Source organism: Bubalus kerabau, chromosome 13 (genome assembly GCF_029407905.1).
Source record: "Bubalus kerabau isolate K-KA32 ecotype Philippines breed swamp buffalo chromosome 13, PCC_UOA_SB_1v2, whole genome shotgun sequence".
Taxonomy (NCBI): domain Eukaryota; kingdom Metazoa; phylum Chordata; class Mammalia; order Artiodactyla; family Bovidae; genus Bubalus; species Bubalus kerabau.
This window is the reverse complement of record NC_073636.1, coordinates 72,968,279-72,988,188: the sequence shown is the minus strand read 5'-3', so window position 1 is coordinate 72,988,188 and position 19,910 is coordinate 72,968,279. Positions and strand designations below refer to the sequence as shown.

The following is a 19,910-nucleotide window of genomic DNA, read 5'->3' as shown; positions in this document are numbered from 1 at the left end:
TTTCAGACAGCCTTTGCAAGGAGCCTGAGCCTGTAACGGAGATGCTACGACTCCTTTTTCACAGAGGAGGAAAGCTCCATGTAAGCACAGTGCTCAAGGTTACACGGCTACAAAGTGACAAAATCAGAATCTTAACTCTGCTAGCTCCTGCCCATAACAGCCACTCTATTTTGCCTCTCCTTTTGGAAACAAAGAGACAAAGACCAATTATTTCATGAACAGGATGAGGGGTTATCCTGTTCCCACTTAGGAACACTGGACTAGATACCCACGCAAGCCATCCACCAACATGTCCTGAGAACAGATTCTAGAGTTAAGTATAAAAAGTCAGGTTACAGGGAAATATAAGAAAACAGACAGAATGCTTATCAGATCTCTGGCGGCAGGATAACTTCCTCAGTCCTCAAAGCAGTCACGGAGGGAGGGAGATTGACAGATTCAAATATATACGCATTCATATCTTCTGTAGAGGGAAGCATAATAAAACTAAAATGAAAAGGACATCAGACTAAGAAAATAGCAGCACCAACTATGAGACAGTTAATATATACGATGCAGAAATGGCGTAGTCAAATTAAAGAGACAGCAAGGTGCCGACAGACAAGAAGAAGCAAGAACGAACAGGAACGTCACACAGGAGGCAATCTAGCAAGAGACAAGTACATAGGGAAAAACGGCACGCTTGATTCTGTGAACATGGGAGAAATGTACATGAAACACACCTACTGTAATGAAACTGGGATACTTCCCACGTTGCTGCCGTGGAAAGCAGCTTCCAGCCTACTGGAAAGGAACACGGCAGCCACCCTCAGGCAGACAGCCAGCGGGAAGCAGGGTAGATGAGTGCCCGAGACCAATGCCGGCTGCCTCAAGAGTCACCCCTCACCACATTGCTCATTTGTCTCAAGTCCACCGAGTCTTCCTGGAAGCAGCTTCTGTTCTCCATGCCGGGGATGGTATGAGTGATGGACAGGCCACAGTCTTTGTCCTTCTGAGTATCTGGTGTAGTGAAGAGGAAGGACTAGCCATTATAAACGGGTGATAAGTGCACTGGGAGCCAGAGTTCACAGGAGCCTAGAGACTTCTCGGAGGAGGTTTCTAAGCCCACCTACCTGCAGGCTGAGCAGAATTAATCAGGTGAGGGAGAAACCACCAGGTGGGAGAGGGTGGTGGAAACAGCATTTGCCAAGGCCAGAGGGCAGGAGAGGAGGACCCACTTAGGGGAGGCAGTGAAAGCTGAGCTGCTCAGGCAAACAGGACCTGATGAAGCTTTTCAGGGCTACATGGGGTGGGGGTGGGAGGTGGAGACCTAAGTCCAGATTGTAAGCTACATTTTATTTTTTTACTAATTAATTTTTATTGCAGTAGAGTTGCTTTACAATATTGTGTTAGCTTGTTGTTGTTTCATTGCTAAGTTATGTCTCTCTGTGACCCCATGGACTGTAGCCCACCAGGCTCCTTCTGTCCACAGGATTTCCCAGGCAAGAATCCTGGAGTGGGTTGCCATTTCCTTCTCCAGGGGATCTTCCCAACCCAGGGATTGAACCTGACTCTCGGCTTCCCTGGTGGCTCAGAGGGTAAAGCGTCTGCCTGCAATGCAGGAGACCTGGGTTTGATCCCTGGGTCAGGAAGATCCCCTGGAGAAGGAAATGGCAACCCACTCCAGTACTCTTGCCTGGAAAATCCCATGGACAGAGAAGCCTGGTAGACTACAGTCCATGGGATCCAAAGAGTTGGACACAAATGAGCGACTTCACTTTCTTTCTTTCCTTTCTTTCTCCTGCATTGCAGGCGGTTCTTCACCACTAAACCACCAGGGTAGCCGTGTCAGCTTCTACTGCAGAGCAAAATGAATCAGCTCTACATATACAAATACTCCCTCTGTTTTGGATTTCCCTCCCATTTAAGACACCACGGTGCAGTAAGTAGAGTTCCCTGTAGTTTTGGAAGTCCAAGCCACAGCAATCAGAGAAGACAAAGAAATAAAAGGAATGCAAATTGGAAAAGAAGTAAGACTGTCATTGCTTGCAGATGACATGGTACCATACATAGAAAATCCTAAAGATGCCACCAGTAGACTACTACAGCTAATCAATGAATTCAATAAAGTTGCAGGATACAACATTAATACATAGAAATCGCTTACATTCCTATACACTGACAACAAAAGATCAGAAAGAGAAGTTAAGGAAACAATCCCATTTACCATCGCAACAAAAAGAATTTTTCCAGTCGTCATGTATGGATGTGAGAGTTGGACTATAAAGAAAACTGAGCGCCGAAGAATTGATGCTTTTGACCTGTGGTGTTGGAGAAGACCCTTGAGAGTCCCTTGGACTGCAAGGAGATCCAACCAGTCCATCCTAAAGGAGATCAGGCCTGGGTGTTCACTGGAAGGACTGATGCTAAAGCTGAAACTCCAATACTTTGGATGCCTGCTGAGAAGAGCTGACTCATTTGAAAAGACCCTGATGCTGGGAAAGATTGAGGGCAGGAGGAGAAGGGGATGACAGAGGACGAGATGGTTGGATGGCATCACCGACTCAATGGACATGGGTTTGGGTGGACTCCGGGAGTTGGTGATGGACAGGGAGGCCTGGTATGCTGGGGTTCATGGGGTCGCAAAGAGTCGGACACGACTGAGCGACTGAACTGAACTGAACTGAAGGAGGCAAAAAACCTGTACACAGAAAACTGTAAGATACTGATGAAAGAAATCAAAGACGACACAAACAGATGGAGAGATACACCATGTTCTAGAACTGGAAGCGTCAATATTGTGAAAATGACTATACTACCCAAAGCAATCTACAGATAGATTCAGTGCAATCCCTATCAAATTACCAATGGCATTTTTCATAGAATGAGCTGCATTTTAGAAACTGGCCTCTGGCCTTGGGTGGAAAATGGATTGGGGGAGATAGGATTGCAGCCTGTCTAGGGAGCCAGGCAGAAGCTTCTGTGATGATCCAGGGCCAGCGCCTGGAAGCAGGACTCTGAGCAGGGTAGAAACACTTGCTAAAGAAATAATAAGTAAAAGAGCACGGCAGTGATTCAAAAATATAAATTTATATTGATGGTTAGAAAGGGAAGCAGGGTTGAAGTCAGAATAAAACCACGACAATCTCCAGTGTATTTTCCAAAATTCAGAACTAAGAGTCTCAGAGATGAATGAAACCTGCCAAGAGCAAGGGATCACCCAGGAGTCAGAAAAGGGGTGACTCACACAGTTTTGCAAACCCTAATTTCCTCTCCTTGGTCACACACTTCCTTCTGATTTCTTTTTCTGATGATTCATAAGAAAAAAAAATTTCCCCATTTAAATTCAAACCCAAAATGCTTGAACTCCGGAGCTTACCCTACCCAAGCCTTAACCTCTGCCCCTCAGCCAACAGAACTCAATTTAACCCCAGGTAACTAAAAAGACACTGGCTGCCAAGAAACCAAGAGGAAACTAGAGGTTTCTAGCTTTATTGTGGCTGTCAAAGGCCCCATGGGGCCTCTGAGACCCTAGGAGGGTCTTCAAGCAGCAACTCACAGGCCCAGGTCCACAGCCCTTAGCCAGGACCCACAGAGTTTCAGAATTCAGAATTTGTTTGGATTTCAGAAAAGTGAGAAAGTGATAATTCCACAAATTAGGTAGTAGCCTCTGTGGGGTCCGAGTTAAGACACTTACAGATTTCTACAGTGAATCCCTAGAGGGCTAGGTAGAGATTATGTCTGTCAGTTTAGATCAGACTTGGGAGCCGAATGAGTTTGCAGCATATTTGCAAAATAACTGCTGGTTTCAAAGCCTTTTGGATCTCAAATAAGGCAGTTTAGAGCTGACTCGAGCACTGGGTGCACATGTGCTGGGCCCTTGGGCCACCATCCCACTGTATGCCCATCTTACAGATGAGGAAACTGAGGCTCAGGAAGGTAAAGGAAACTGCCCAAGGTCTCACAGCTATTAGGCGACTGAGCTGGGATTAGAACCCAGATCTTACATCCTTCCATGGGCACACATGGATCTGCCAGGCTGCTGAAATTCCAGGCAGTGCTTAGCATTACAGGAAATGTGGGTAGCATTGGGATCTGGCCAAGACCAGCTGCAGACTTCCCTAGAAGTCCAGTGGTTAAGAACTCACCTTCCAATGCAGGGTCACAGGTTTGATCCCTAGTTGGGGAGCTGAGATCCCACATGCCTCGGGGCAACTAACACAGCCAAAAATAAATAACATAAATAAATATTTTTTAAAAGACCAGGTGCAACAGGAATTGGGTGCTTGCAAGATGTGCATCCCCTCAGGCAGGCCCAGGAGCATTGACCCTCCTCACAAGCCCAGAGCTCTCCGCATCCACTGTAGATATGGTCCCCAAAGGCCTCAGAGTCCACTGGGGGAAATTTTTTTTAAAGAAAAATGATAAATGTAGTAAGTCATTTACTTAGTATGTTGGACGGTTCTGAGACCTATATGAGAAGAAACGGTGGGGAAGGTGAGATGAGTCGGCAGTGGTGAGAGTTTGAACAGGGTAGTCAAGGTGGGCCTCCCTGAGAAAGTGACAGTCGAGCAAAGACTGCAAAGAGGTGAGCGAGCCAGCCAGGCAGGTATGTTGGGGAGAGGCCGGGCAAAGATCCAAAGGTAGGAGTGTGCTGGTGGAGACCACTAAGGTGGGCAGAGCTAGTGAGGGGGACGGGAGGGGAGGCCAGAGAGGTTAACAGGGGAGAGAGTGTACCCCCAGATGGCACTGAGATTACCCCTCCCCGGAGAGAGGAAGGCAGCACTTTTTCCGCCTGCCTTATCTGATGCTGTGGTTGGAGGAGCGGGCGAGGGCAGGCGTGAGGGCTGCACACGTAGCTCGGCACATCCGAGGAACCTCAGAGGGGCCCCAAAGCAGCTGACATCCGCTCGGCCTGCGGCTTCTTCCTGTGGCTTCTGCATCTCAGGTTGCCCTGATGGCTGCTATTTTTGCTCCTGTTTGGGGTTCAAGGCAGGGCTCCTCTGTGCATGGGGCCAGGGGCTGCTGGGCCCAGCCCCTCTTCGGGTTTCCTCTGCTCAGAGCAAAGGGGAGGAGCTGTTTAAATGTTCCAAGTATCTTTGGGGACACTTCCTGTTCAGTAAGTGGGAAAGAAGTAGGAATTTGTTATAGGTATCATCCTGTCAACCTCTTGACCCTCTAAGCTCAGACAGGTTAGGTGGCTAGTCTGAGGTCACACAGCCAAGTCAAACCACAGGCTGAGGATTCTGATCCAGTCAGTCTAGGTCTGAAGGCTGTTAATTAGCAAGGGGCTCTCTGCATTTACTATTTAAAGTAATGTTTACCAAGCAGATAGTCTGTGTTATCCAGACTTATAGAAGGTATGAGAATAAAGGTACATCATCAGTTCAGTTCAGTTGCTCAGTCATGTCCGACTCTTTGCGACCCCATGGACTGCAGCATGCCAGGCTTCCCTGTCCATCACCAACTCCCGAGGCTTGCTCAAACTCATGTCCATCAAGTTGGTGATGCCATCCAACCATCTCATCCTCTGTTGTCCCCTTCTCCTCCTGCCCTCAATCTTTCCCAGCATCAAGGTCTTCTCAAATGAGTCAGCTCTTCGCATGAGGTGGCCAAAGTATTGGAGTTTCAGCTTCAACTTCAGTCCTTCCAATGAATATTCAGACCTGATCTCCTTTAGGATGGACTGGTTGGATCTCCTTGCAGTCCTAGGGACTCTCGGGAGTCTTCTCCAACACCACAGTTCAAAAGCATCCATTCTTCGGCGCTCAGCTTTCTTTATAGTCCAACCCTCACATCCATACATGACTACTGGAAAAACTATAGCTTTGACTAGATGTACCTTTGTTGGAAAAGTAATGCCTCTGCTTTTTAATATCCTGTCTAGGCACATCATACATGCCTTCAATGCCCTCCGAGCATCATTGCACTGATGGGAAGGACTGTGATACAGTGGGCACAGGAGAGGGGCCTCTGGCTCAAACTGTTGGGGCTGGGATAAGGTGGCAATCAGAGAGGGTTTCTAGGGAGCAGTGATGCCACAACATGGTCTGCAGGAAAAGGCAAGGAGGGACTTGCCTGGTGGCCCAGTGGTTAAGAATCCACCTGCCAATGCAGGGGACACGGGTTTGATCCCTGGTCCAGGAAGATCCCACATGCCAAGAAGCACTGAAGCCCGTGCACCACAACTGCTGAAGCCTGCACACCTAGAGCCCCTGCTCTGCAACAAGAGAAGCCACCGCAAGGAGAAGCCCACACACTGCAGTGAAGAGCAGCCCTCACTCCCCACAACAGAGAAAGCAGGCGCACAGCAACAAAGACCCAGCACAGCCAAAAATAATGACTTAATTTTAAGGTGAGTTAGTCACTCAGTCGTGTCTGACTCTTTGACCCTATCAGACCCTATCAGGACCCCTTCAGGCTCCTCTGTCCAGTTCTCCAGGCAAGAATACGGGAGTGGGTAGCCATTCACTTCTCCAGGGGATCTTCCCAACCTACGGATCAAACCCAGGTCTTCTGCAATGAAAGTGGTTTTTTTTTTTCTTTTTTAACCATCTGAGCCAATTTATTAACACAAAAAGAATAGGCAGGAGTTCGAGGAATAAAGGAAGCATATTCTGGATAAAAGAGTCTGGGTGCACAAAACCAAGAAGCATGTTCTCTCGGCTAGTGGGGAGGAGCTTTAGGAAGCAGGAGGGCAGTGATTCTGCCTGGGAGGGAGGAGGCAGAAACCAGCTCTGACTGCAAAGCCTGAGATCCAACAGGGGCCCCAGCCTCACTAGCAGGCATATGAAAGATTTCAGAACAGATCCAGTGGCTCCAAGTGACCAAGGATTCAAGCAGAGGAGCTGTTCGTGGAGACTGCACTGGGGGAGAGTCTGTGAACAGAGCAGACTCTAAGAGGGAAGGCGCAGCTAGGGAGCTCTGGGTAGAGGCTCCTGTGTCGCCCAGGCACAGGTGATAGAGAAGCAGGGAGACGTGGCTGTGGCCTAGGGGTGCAGTCATCAGGGAGTAAGGCAGAGAGAGGGGTCAGGGATGACTTAAGCCAAGCACTGGAAGGCCATGAGGTTTACCAGGATGGGGTGACGGGAGCGGGCATGTCTGGGGATGGGCGCACGTGCATCAAGATAAGGACCGTTCAGAGCCACCGTCTCCTTCAAATGAACCTTCTGGTGGCTCTGAGGATGTGCAAACCAAGGCTGCCTCTCTACACTATTTCCCCGTCCTTAGTGGCTGGCGGTTCCCACGCCTCAGCTGTAAGACCTGTAGAAGGTGAGAATGTTGCCTGAAGTCTCAGAGTCAGAAATCATGAGAGCAAAGCCTGCCCATCCAGGCTCACCTATGCCCATTCTCATGTCCAACTCGACAGACACTCCATAGTGGGGGACCCTCACACCCTCCCTGGAAAACGGCACCGCAGGGTCTGCGAGAAGCTAGGGAATTCAATCCCATCTATGATAGTTCAGGACTTTGTTTGTCATTGTTCCACACGTGTGAACACCTGCCAGGCCCCCTGACTAGACAGAGACCATGACTCCTGGATAGCCCTCGGGCCCCCAAGACCGTCACAGGGGGTGCCACAGGGGCGCCCGCTCAGGAAACTCTGCACCCCTGCCTCTGCCCCTAATTTCATTAATTACTGGTTTGTGGCTGCATGAGGAGGCGTTGTGGGTACCACTAATCATGAAAAGGAAATTAACTTCAAACACGCAGTTCATCCTCTTTTGGAGGGTCCCCATACAACCCTGACTTCCAACACGAAATAAAGCATCTGGAGTTTCTGGGACCAGCCTAAATTATTTCTCTGAAGGAATCAGGGACCAAAAAAAGGTAGAGAACTTGCCCCAGATCACGAAGCAATTACTTAGCAGGCTACGTACAGGCGACTCCGGTTTCCCACTCCCCGGGAACCTTTGTTCTTTCCGTAATTTTCAGGGGTGCCTGTTGTGTGCCACACCCTGTCAAAGGCTCTGCAGGGCGCCTTCCTTGAGAGAGACACGAGTGTTTTTATTTACTGAGCACCAACAAAGTGTTTGTTTAATCCTCCTAACAATCCATCACTTTGTAGGAGAGGAAACTCTGGTTCAGAGAGGTAAGGTGCTGAAGATCACACAGCGAGTAGGGAGCTCACGGCCAAGTCTTAACTGGGTTCAGCTTCTGTTCTCCCGGTTCAGGGGGGGTGTGGGGGATACTCCAGCCACACCGTCTCCTCCAAGACCTCTCCTCCCTCCCTCCCCAGGTCTTCCTCCCTGACCCAGGGTTCTCAGCTAACACTGGTTTACTAAGGGGACTATTGTCTTGAGATCCCAATTGTATTCTACAATGCTGGTGAGGTATTCGGTAAGCCTTCACGAAGTGTTAAAAATAAGAGTCAGTTCTGTGTCAAGACAGCCAGTAAACCCCTGTAATTTACTCCTCTCCCTGTCAAGAGCTCATGGGTGTGATCAGAGACATAGAGAAATTTGTATCAGCCAGGGCCACAAAAAACGACTGTGGCCCTGTATTCAAGCTTCCTAAGAAGAGAACCAGAACACAGAGCCTCGGGCTACAAGCACAAGGGGAGAGCTCCCTGGGTCATACACACCTATGCACGCACACACACAGAGTCATCACCACTCAGAAACGTAGGTATCATTGTTCCCATTTTGTGGATGAGGAGACAGACTTGCAAGGCTCAAGAAGCTAGTCCAGTGTCACAGACTGTATTTGAGGCAGAGCTGACATTTGCAACCGGTACCTGATCGGCCCCTGACACACAGTGGGCACTTAACAGCTACTTCCTCCATGGACGGCTGGTTCCAAAGCCTGCTGAGCAAAGCCTGACTGCCTGCTGTGAGACCCAGTGTGCAGAAAGTACAGAGCACACACTTCTTGGTCTCAGTTGACCTGGGATTTTCCGAGCCCAGGAAAGAAGGCCTGAGAGTGTTACAGGGCTTCCATTTCTGGGACGCACATGCTCACAGCTGCATTTGCAACGCTGACGGTGACTGTGATGAATCAGAGCGCCAGAAGAGGTCAGGCCTCCCGCTCGCTCTGCTCAGCGGGGTGCAGCCCCGTCAAGTGTAACAAGCCCCACCTCCAACTCGGCCAACTCCTAGCTCAAAGACGATCTCCCCAGGGACAGCGGGGAAAATGCCACGGATGTTGGGTTTCTGCACTCACATTCCCGGTCACCTGTTACATGTGTATGTGTTCCCCCTGAAATCTGTTACCGTGTCTTTTCTCATTTTTTGCTGTCCTTTCAACTGGTTATCTTTTCAAAATCGTTAATGGAGAAGAGGAAAAGGTGGCACTCACCACAACGGGTGAGGGCTTTTTCCTGATTCCACAAACTCCTAAATCCAATGGAAGAGGCAGCTCAAACTTTGCTCCTGGTGACATCCCCGGCTACCCCTCACCCCCGCTGCCTTGAAAGGCTCTTCCCACCCCTCATCCCAGGTACCTGCTGGGCTCCTACCATGCCATGGGCCAGCTCTACCCTTGTTTCAATCTGAGTTAGCCAGATCGCCCCACCATACCTGGCCAGGCCTACTGCAGGGCATGCTAAATGGATGGATAAGTGAAAGAACAAATGCTTTCTGAGCATTTAGGCACCGACACCTGCTCTCCAGGGGCTGGTACCAGCCACTGCCAGAATTCCTTTTTAGGAAGGAGTTGTCAACTGCAGGCCTCCTGGACCTTCCAAAGCATCTTCATTCTACAACGTGACAGACACCTGTCCATCCCTGCCGGCCCCCACCCAGACATCATCTGTCTTCACCCTGGCAGTGCCAGCCTGACCACCTCTAACCCAGGAGGTGGTGGGCGCCGGCTGCTTACCTTCCGCTGAAACACACCTGCAATGCACCAGCGTCTTGTTAGTAGAAGGAGCCCGAGTCTCATTCCACAGAAGCCCAGGCAGTGAGAGAACGCGCCCGCGACAGCCTCTGTGCAATTCTGCTGCATAATCAGCAGAGAAAGAGAAAAAATGCCAGAAATAGCAAGCTTTATAAGCCCTCCTGACAACTCTTGGTCCTCTATTGGCTGGAGGCCCGGCACCCCCGCCCCCCATCCCATTCCTATAAGGTGAAATGGAAAAACCTGTTATTTAACCTCTTTTATCAAAATCCATCTTCTATCCCAATTTGGGCCTGTGCGTTCAGAGCTCCTGGCGGCAGTCTCCACGCCAGGTCTCATGGAGCGGAAGGGGAGGCAGCCTGGCTCCGTATTATTTGTGGCTTAAGAGCCTTCCCCACTTATGTCCACTGCCCTGGGAGCGGGTGCTGGACTGCAAGGGCTTTCAGAAGGCAATTTGGCAGCACCTGTCAACGTGTGAAACTTGCATGCCGTTTCATTTGGCAATTAGACTTCCAAGTATCCATTCTTTAGAAATACCTGTACCTGCGTGCACCATGCAAGCCCACTGATGTAGCTCGTTACAGAGCAGCATTAGAGGCAGCCTAAATGTCTAAAGCGGGGTCAGGCTGAATCGACTGAAGGGCATCCATTCTATGGAATATGATGGAATGGGGAAGATGTGTAGGTACTGACTCAGAACCGGTTGGGAGAAAGTCAAGGACATGATCCCCTTCTTATAAAAACCATAATTGCATGTGTATTTGGATACGCACTGTAATAGATGCCAAACTGTTAATAGTGCTTAACCTGGGGAGTAGGAGAAGGAGGTATTTTCAGCTGCTGCTTTTTTTTCTATTTCTTTTTTTTTTTTCTTTCCACAAGCATGTACTACATTTGTAGTTTAAAACAAAAACATAAGAGCCTCCCTGGTTCCTTTCCCACTCCTCTGAAACCAGCAGGCTAAGCAAGGCCCACGGTCACCCACCACAAGGCGGAATTAAGCCTAGGACAGTGCTGGCCCGAAGCACTATGGATCCCCCAGCAGCCTCACTGACATTCATACAAGCACGGTTAAATTAGGGCTTGGTGAAGAAGGTGGACTTTGGAATAAAACAGAACTGGGTTTGAATTGCTGCGCTGCCTGCTGGAACAGTTAACTTCCCTGAGCCTCAGTTTCTTCATCTGTTAAATGGGGATGACAGTGTCTACTAAATACCATGTAGTGTGGGAGGTGGTATGAAGCTAATTTTAATCTTTTGGACATTACAGAACCATCAGAGGCTGCTGAGAAAGCACCACAGAGCTGAGGGCATCCAGGACTAAGTGAGAGGGGTCCTGGGGGATCACCCTACTTATCACAATAATAAACTATGAGACAGAGAGAAGGGCCTGGGCAACAGCAACTGCCACATGATAATGGGGGTCACTGCCCAGCACGTCAGTAGTAGGATGGATTGAGGGGATTAGAAAAGGCTTCAGAGAGAATTCCCTGGCAGTCCAGAGGTTAGGACTCCATCCTTCCACTGCAGGGGGCACGGGTTCGATCCCTGGTTGGGGAACTAAGATCCCACATGCCGCACCACATAGCCGACATAAATAAGTAAATAAAAATAATTTCAAAAAAGAAAGAAAGAAAAGGCTTCAAAGAGAAAGAAGTCCTGCTTCTGCCTCTGTCAGGCAATTCTTCATTGCAACATTATTTTTGAGAATATGGTAACAAAAATAAAATCCACTGAGAGGGGTTAAATTACAACTCTCTGGACAGTAGAATACTAGGCACCTATGAAACGGTCAGCATTCACTGCTACGGAAAGAAGCTCACATTTGTTGAATGTTAATCTCGGTCACTGGAAACCAGAGACGCTGATAAGTAAAAGGTGTAGCTGACTGGAACACAGAGAGAGTGAAGGTAAAAGCCCCTCAGTTATCATGTTTTCATCCATTCACTCATTGAGCGTGTTCTGCTCCCTCTGCCTAGGTCCCACATCAAGAAGGGCGGGCTTCCAGACGCCAGGGCAATGTGTGAGCAGGGCACTGTTGGTATCATCAAAAAGACATCCCAGGGGCTTCCCTGGTGGCCCAGTGGCTGAGACTCTGCACTTCCAATGCAGGGGCCCCAGTTCAATCCCTGGTCAAGGAAACTAGATCCCACACACAACTAAAAAGAGATCCTGCGTGCCACAACTAAGACCCAGTGCAGCCAAAATAAATACCAATAAATGTTTTTAAAATTAAAACAAAAAAAGACACCCTAGCTCACACATGTAGTGAAAGGTTATGGTGGAAGGAAGACAGTGCTCACATCTAAGGGCCCAGGGTCATGGGCTGAGTGAGGGCTTCACATAACAGGTGTCATTTGGGCTGATATTTGCAGGAGGGGCCAAGTTTGGGTGCATGGAGAGCGGAGGAAGCATGTTAAGAGGGGGGCTGATATGGGATAAAGGCAGGAGGTCCTGACATTCTCCATCAAACACAACTCCACCACGTGTTGGGGGGAAGGGAGGCTGAGTCTGAGGACAGAAGATTCTGGATGTCTTGGAAGGAGGAACGCTGGGGTTGTGACCATGCTGTCCTGTGTGCAGTGACAGAGCAGCGTCCCAACCTGACTCGCTCACCCTGAGAGTCCCAGCCCCACGGGGCAGACAGTGCTGGGTGAGGCAGGAGCGCCCCTCTGGCAGGTTGGGTACCGGCAGCTCAGCTAGGTGAACGCCAGCACCTGGATTCCGGAAGGAGGGCTCTTTGCTTGGCGCTGAGTACTTGGCCCAGCGGTGCAGGGTGACGGGGGTCCCAGCTCGAAAGATCCTCTGCTCAGCTGCCCATGTTGCAGAGCCGGGGAGGGGCCCCTGCACCATGATGAAACTCAGCATTTTCTTAGTTTTATTTTTATTTTTCAGATTTTCGATGGTTCTGGTTCAAAACAAAGAGAGATGACTCAGCTTCCTGTGAAAGGGCTGCAGCCCTTTTGGAAAAGGTGGTTCTGTTCTAATGCTTCTCTCTTCCCAGTCCTCCAGGCAGCTCATCCCGGCTGCCTTGTTTTCCTTGATGATCAGCTATTCCCAGAGTGGGGACAGGGACAAAAGCCAGGCTCTAAGGGGATGGGGGGGTGTCAGATGGCCTGAGTCTGAGTGCTGACCCAGGTCCTTACTTGCTGAGAAGTGAAGTGAAAGTCACTCAGTCGTGTCCGACTCTTTGTGACCCTATGGACTATACAGTCCATGGAATTCTCCAGGCCAGAATACTGGAGTGGGTAGCCTTTCCCTTCTCCAGGGGATCTTCCCAACCCAGGGAGCGAACCCAGGTCTCCTGTATTGCAGGCAGATTCTTAACGAGCTGAGCCACTCGCTGAGAAGACCTGGACAAAGTTAAACCCTATCTGAGCCTGCATTAAGAATCTCTCGCAGGACCTCTGTACACAGCAGCAGTCTCCTATGGAAACGGTGGACCATAAACATCACTGTTAATACCAGCAGGCACCTGTGCTGAGGTCCTACTGTCCCTACATTATCTTACTGAAGCCTCACACCTGCCCAGCCCAGGTTCCTATTTTACAGATGAGGAAACTGAGACTGAAAGCAATGAGCTGCCTCGAGTTCCCATCTCCCCATTCCCGAGAATCAGGGCCCACATCCTAAGCCAACTGAGAACTGAACCCTGTACGAGCTTGTGCCTTCCATCTGACTCTCCCAGCCAAGAACACACCAGCCCCTCACTGCCTCACTCTTGACTGGCAACACGGAATCATTGTTTTCATATAGGGGAAATTTTCAAGCCAAGCCTTCATAAAAATAATTCCATGAAGGGCTCAGAAAGAAACCTTCAATAATAGCACATCATTTCTTCCCCCCCGCCCCACCGGGACTAGGAATCCAAAAAAGCTGCCTGTGTAGCATCCCAAGGAGATACAAAAAGCTGTTAGGAAAACCCCTTCAGGGTGAAGAGAAAACCGAAAAGCTGAGAATGAGGTGTGAGCTCATGCAAATAAAGAGGAAAGGACTCTAAAAAGGACCCGGATTTCAAACAGCCACCCGGCAGCACAACAGGGTGGGGTCTCTCAAACCTTTGTCCTAGAACTAATGGAAAAAAACAGATCTGGTGCAGGTGAACACAAGGTAACTTAAGACAGCAAGAACCCCACTTTCCATGGCCCTTTCCCCTGCATCACCCCAAAGCATACACTGACAGAACAACCTTAATAGTAACCGACTAATTTTAAACCCTGTGATTACCAGGGTTGATTTCCATGGAACCTTCCTTTCACAGCACCGAGACGCGCTCATGAGCGGTAATTGCCAAGTTCAGTTTTAGCTCTGTCATACCCAGTCATCGGCGCTAACTAAGGCGGCCGCTCCCTTGCCAGGTAAGCCGGTAATGAAGTCGGCTTTGCGGCTGAATTTCACAATATTGTGATGCCGCCGTCAGCACCTACAAGTGCTGAGAAGCCATGGAGCTGCTTCGAGGTAGAACAAATCTCGCCCCTGGGAAGTAACTGGAGCCACTCTGAGTCTCTAAGGGGTCCTGCCTGGATCCTCACAACCACCAGGGTTCGTGGTTGCTTAACCCCACGTGCTGCCTCGCTGGAAACGCTGATCACGTGGGGGTGCTCCCTGCCCTGCCTCCCGACATCCCCTGCAACTGCCTCCCACTTCCCCGTCTCCATCCCGACGGCCCTCCCCGCATTTGAACTCACGTCTGATCGCACAGTTTCACCCACTGGGCCCTTGCCGGTCCTCCAACCACTGCATGGACTCGCCTGTGGGAGTTCTGCACCAGCCACGTGCCAGTCTCATTTTATAAACGCTCCCATTGGCCTTGGCCGCTGACCTATTTTTTATTATGTACTTATTTATTGGGCCGTGCCGGGTCTTCCCTGCAGCACGTGGGATCTAGCTCCCTGACCAGAACCTCCTGCACTGGGAGCGGAGTCAGCCACTGGACCACCAGGGGTGTCCTGTAATTAAACAGTTTCCATGCCCCACACACAAAACCCTCCCCCTGACTGCGTTCTGATGGCAGAACTGTGCTCTAGAACACGAGCAGGTATGTGTGCGCTGACTTTGTACTGACCTCAAACTTATGCCCAGACACTGAGAGGTGCTGCTATGATGGGACAGAGGGCTGAGAACCACTCCCTCTAGGTGCCCACTGCACGCCAGGCGTGCTCGCGTACCCTTGCCCACAAGCAGCCAGACAGGCCAGAGAGCAGGGGCTCATTCCCTCCCTGGGGAAACAGAGCCCTGAGAATGTCAATAAAGCAGGTAAGGGGTTTATCTTCGTTCCAAATGCCAGTTAAACCTGAGGAGCTGCCAAGCCTCTTCCCCTGATAAAGAAATCCTGGAATAAATCTATTTCCCTTTTTACTTGTCCACCAGGAAGCCTGGAGAGCCAGATGTGTACGCCAATTTCACTAACTATAGGACCCAAAGCCAACATATCTGTTTTCATTTTTCACTTAGAATTTGTTCTATTCTATATTTTCCTTGGCTCTAATTCTCTTTTTATTGGAGTGTGTCTTACAATGTTGTGTTGGTTTCTGCTGTTCAAGGAAGTGAATCAGCTACATGGATATATATATCCCCTTCCTCATGGACCTCCCGCTCCACCACCACCACCATCCCAGCCCTCTAGGTCATCACTGAGCTGAGCTCCCTGTGCAATATAGCAGCTTCCCACTAGCTCTCTATGCTAGACATGGCAGTGCACATATGTCAGCCTCAGTCTCCCAATTTGCCCCACCCTCCCTTTCCTCCTCCTCTGTTCACATGTCCATTTTCTACGTCTGCATCTCTACTCCTGTTTTGCACATGGGTTCATCTGTAGCAGTTTTCTAAAGTATTATATATACTTTTATCTCTTCCTATGTGTTCCTGTGAAAGAATGACCGAAGTTAAGCAAGCACCAAAAGCCAGACATGGAGAGGTAGACACCCAGGGTCCCACAGATGGTCCAGGAGTCTGTCTACCCAGGTCCCCTCCATACTGATCCCATCCACTTCCTCCTTTCCTCAACCAAAAGGCTAACAGCGTCCGAGCGTCTGTTTCCTGCCAAGCACAACAGGTCCTGCTATGTCCACACCAACTTCCCAGCAACCCCAAGAGGTAACACTAGTAAAAGCACATCCTCTGTCCCAGATACTGTTTCCGCACATTTACGAACAGTGTTCCCCACGACAACCCTCTTAGGTAGGGTATCCCCATCTTACAGGGGCATGAACTGAGGTACAGGTTGGGTAACTTACTGGATGTGCACAGCTAGTTAGGTGTCACAGAGAGGACTGGAACTAAGGTTCTGGGCTCTATTGTGCATGCTCCCAGCAGGATGCTGTAGACTGAGTCCCTCATCTTATAGATAAAGATGTGAGGTTTCGAGAGACCACGTGTTCGCCGAGCTTGGGCTCCGACTGTCCAGTCCGGATGGCTGCAGACACAAAAGGAGAAGCCAGGGGCTCCAGGAAACCCCTCTCCCAACTCCCGGCCAAGCCAAGGCTGCGCTTCTAGAAGTCAGGGCACAAGTTCACTCCTGCCAGAGATGCAAAGGGAGACTGCCAGGGAGAAACACGAGGACTGGAAGGCATTCCTGGTCTTCCAAGGCCACCTCAGGGCTTCCCAGGTGACTTAGTTTTAAAGAATCTGTCTGCAATGCAGGAGACTCGTGTCGGATCCCTGGGTGGGGAAGATCCCCTGGAGAAGGGAATGGCAACCCACTGCAGCATTCTTGCTGGGATAATCCCATGGACAGAATGGCCTGGTGGGATAATTCCATGGACAGAGGATCCCAGTGCATGGGGTCGCAAAGAGTCAGATATGACTGAGTGCACACACACACACACACACGCACACGCATGAAGGCCACCTCAGCTGTCTCTCCACCACCGCCCTGGACCCTTTGGTGCTGGGGCCAGGCATCCCAGGCCACCCACCCCCACTCAGGCCTCTTCCCTGCCACACTGGTGGCTGAGTGCCCAATTCAGTCAAAGGCAGTGTGAGGTTTTTTGTTTTGTTGGTATTTTTAACTTAATTTTTTTACAATTTTTTTTTAAATGTGGACCGCTTTTAAAGTCTTTATTGAATTTGTTATAGTGTTGCTTCTGTTTTATGTTTTGGATTTTTTTTTTTTTTTGGCTGTGAGCCATGTAGGATCTTAGCTTCCTGACCAGGGATGGAACCTGCACCCCCTGCATTGGAAAGTAACGAAGTCTTATCCACTGGATCGCCACAGAAGTCCCTGGAAATGAGTTTTGAAGCATGAAGAGCCAGGTTCAAATCCCAGCTCTGCCACTTACTAGCTGTGAACCCTGGATGAGGGTGAGCCCCTCCATATACTGAGTGTTAAAACCACCGCCTCACTGCATGTCTGGGGAGAGGGGAGAGCCCACTGCACCTGTAGCCTCTCTGTCCGAGTAGATTTGCCAACCAAGTGGTGCCCGCCTCACCTCCAGCATCGTCCTGGCAAACCCTTCCAAGGCCTCCATTCAGCAGATGCCAGAGGGCTGGGGAGGCCAGGGAGGTTTGCTCCAACTTACCTCATTCAAGACATGCCTTCTGGAACAAGACAAAAAAAATTAAGTAATAAAATTTGAGTTTGAATAGAAAGCCCGAATCAGGACTGATCTTTCCAGAACTTCTCCGTCCTACCTCAAGAAGGGAAGGGGATCAAGGAAGTCTTTGCGGGTCACCCCACCTCTAGTCGGACTCAGTGACAGGCCTTCCCCCTGGCCATCCGCAGCAGGATGGGCTGCTGGCCCACGTGACACAACACGGTTGCCATGGTTTCTGTTTATTCTGGGAAAGACAGCTTCCCTGACATCCAGGCCTGGTAAAGACGCGTGTTTGCTACACTCTGACCGTGTAATCACTGAGGTCCCTTGCTCTGTCCTCAGCTGCACACAGGCTAGAGCCTGCAAGCACAGAAGCAAAGGCACTGGTGGTAACTCAGCACCCCCAGGTCCCCCCTCCACCCACTCCAGGGTGGATGGAACCAAACCCCACTTTCAGATGAGAAAACCAAGGCTTGGGCTTGGGCCGTGACTTGCCCAGGGTCAGCGAGAGGCAGGGATTCAAACTTGGATCTGTCTAATCTGTCCCATTTTTTCCAGCTGTGTGCTGGTTCATTTATGATCATTACTCTGACTCCCAGGAAACTCAGGCCTTTTCCCAAAACTGCACCTCCTGATATGCCTTGAGAGGGCCATATCCAGTGCTCAGAGACATCAACAGCAGCTCACAGGAGTGAGCAGGGAGTTCCCCAGGGGGACCTAACACTCAGGTCCCCACCCCAGATCTGACCACACCATTTTCAGTTCATGGTTCAAAGACTGCTGGCCAACAGAACTAAATCTAAGCCTCCCACTTGACCAGCACCCCACACATCCTCAGTTTATGCCTATGATCCTTCCCTTGATGTCTCTTTGCTCTTTCCAATGCTCAGATCCCTCCTCTTCCATCGGGATTTCCTGGGTGCCCACTGGAGCACCAATCCCCCCCTCCTCCCAAAGACCACAGAGCCCAGCTGCCCCTGCGAGTGGGCCACCCATGGAAGGGTCTGTCCCCACTCCTGTGTTATGTGGGACAGCTATGAAGCAACAGTTCCTTTCTCAGCCCAAGCCTGCTGACACTGCCAGGGAACTGGCACTTCACTGGGAGCTCAAATGTGCCAGGTTCCTCCCTCCACAGGGCCTTTGCACATGCCATCCTACCTGGAATGCTTCCCCTTAGTCCCTACCATCTAGCAATTCCTAGTTCTCCTTCAAGTCTCGATTTAAGGGTCACAGAAGTCCTCCCTGACCCTCCCTGTTACCCAGTCAGGCAGCACTCGTGCAGCCCTGCTAATCACACTTGTCATGGTCACATTGTGTTTCATTATGTGATTATTTATTAACTGGACTGAAAGCCACCTAAGTGCAGCACTAGGTTTGTCTTGTGCTGGGGTCCCTGGCACAGTGCCTGGCACACTGCAGGGACTTGATAAGTGTTTGCTGTTCTGAAAGAGCGTGGGCAGCTGTGGTGGATTAAAATGATGCCACAGGGTCTCAGGTTTCACATGCAACCTCTGCACTGTAATGTTACACCTCCTCCCATTAAGCACCGGAGTCTGTCTGTGCATGCCTTGAAGGCAGGCTTAACCATGTGACTCCATTTGGCCAATGAGATGGCAGCAAATGTGCCGCAAGCAAAGCCTTGAAAAGCACTTCTGCCCCAGGACAGTCTCACTTGCTGCACTCACAACCTGGGAGCAGCAGATGAGGACGCCAGAGGGAGCTTGCTGGAGGATGAGAGACTCTGGGAAGAGCTGACCCAACAATCGGCCCCCCACCCATCAACTGCCAGACACATACATCAGTGAGGCGATCCTCAATCAGCCAGCGGCCGACTGACCGGCCAACTGACCACAGATGCAGGACAGAGCCTTGAAGAGGCCAGCCTGGCTCAGAAAGCCCTCCAGCAAACCCACAGATTGTGACCAAATAAAATGGTGGTTGTTTTAAAGCACTAATTTGGGGTGACTTGTTATGCAGCAAAAGGTAGCTGATACAGGAGCTAAGATATGCTCACAACCAAAGAGCTCAGGTCTGACCAATACAACATCAAGCTGAAAACAACAAAAGCTTCTTGGGAGGTGGAAAGCAGCTGGGAGGTGAAGGTCAAGTCTCCGGGTTTGAGCCCTGCTGGTCTGTGACTTTGTCTTGAGCCTAGACAAGGTGGGCACTGCCTCTGTGCCTATTTGCCCATCTCTGCAGTGAGAATGACACATCCCAAACCAAGTTTCCCTAGGAGGGGTAGACTGAGTCTAAACAGGGAGTGGATGTGAAAGAGCTGCCCAGAGGAAGCTAAAGACTCTTTGGTAGACACATGCTGCAGAAGAAAGATCACAACTTCAGAGCAGACGGATTCCGGTTCCTGATTCCCTCTGCTGCTGTCAGGCTGAGTGACCTTGGGCAAGTTTCTCAGCCTCTCTGAGCTTCAGGTGTCACCTGATACATGTCCCCTGACCTGGTGACAATACATAATATGCAGGGCTATGGTGAGGGTTAAATAAGACAGTATACATAAGTCATGGAACACTGTGCCTGGCACATAGAAATTCTATAAATAGTAGTT

The 19,910-nt window shown here is 50.1% G+C and overlaps 1 protein-coding gene across 2 annotated transcripts in view; it reads right to left on the bottom strand.

The window, feature by feature from the left end:
- TOX2 (TOX high mobility group box family member 2) overlaps positions 1 to 19,910 on the bottom strand; it is a 158,759-nt gene that overhangs the window by 115,103 nt on the left and 23,746 nt on the right. The window contains exon 1 of one of the 2 annotated variants that reach the window (XM_055545068.1): positions 9,799 to 9,924. The exons of the other annotated variant lie outside the window; for it this stretch is intronic. Within the exon in view, the coding sequence (XP_055401043.1) occupies positions 9,799 to 9,924 (126 nt within the window). Of the gene's footprint in view, positions 1 to 9,798; positions 9,925 to 19,910 lie in introns of those variants that run through there. 2 annotated transcript variants of the gene reach the window in all.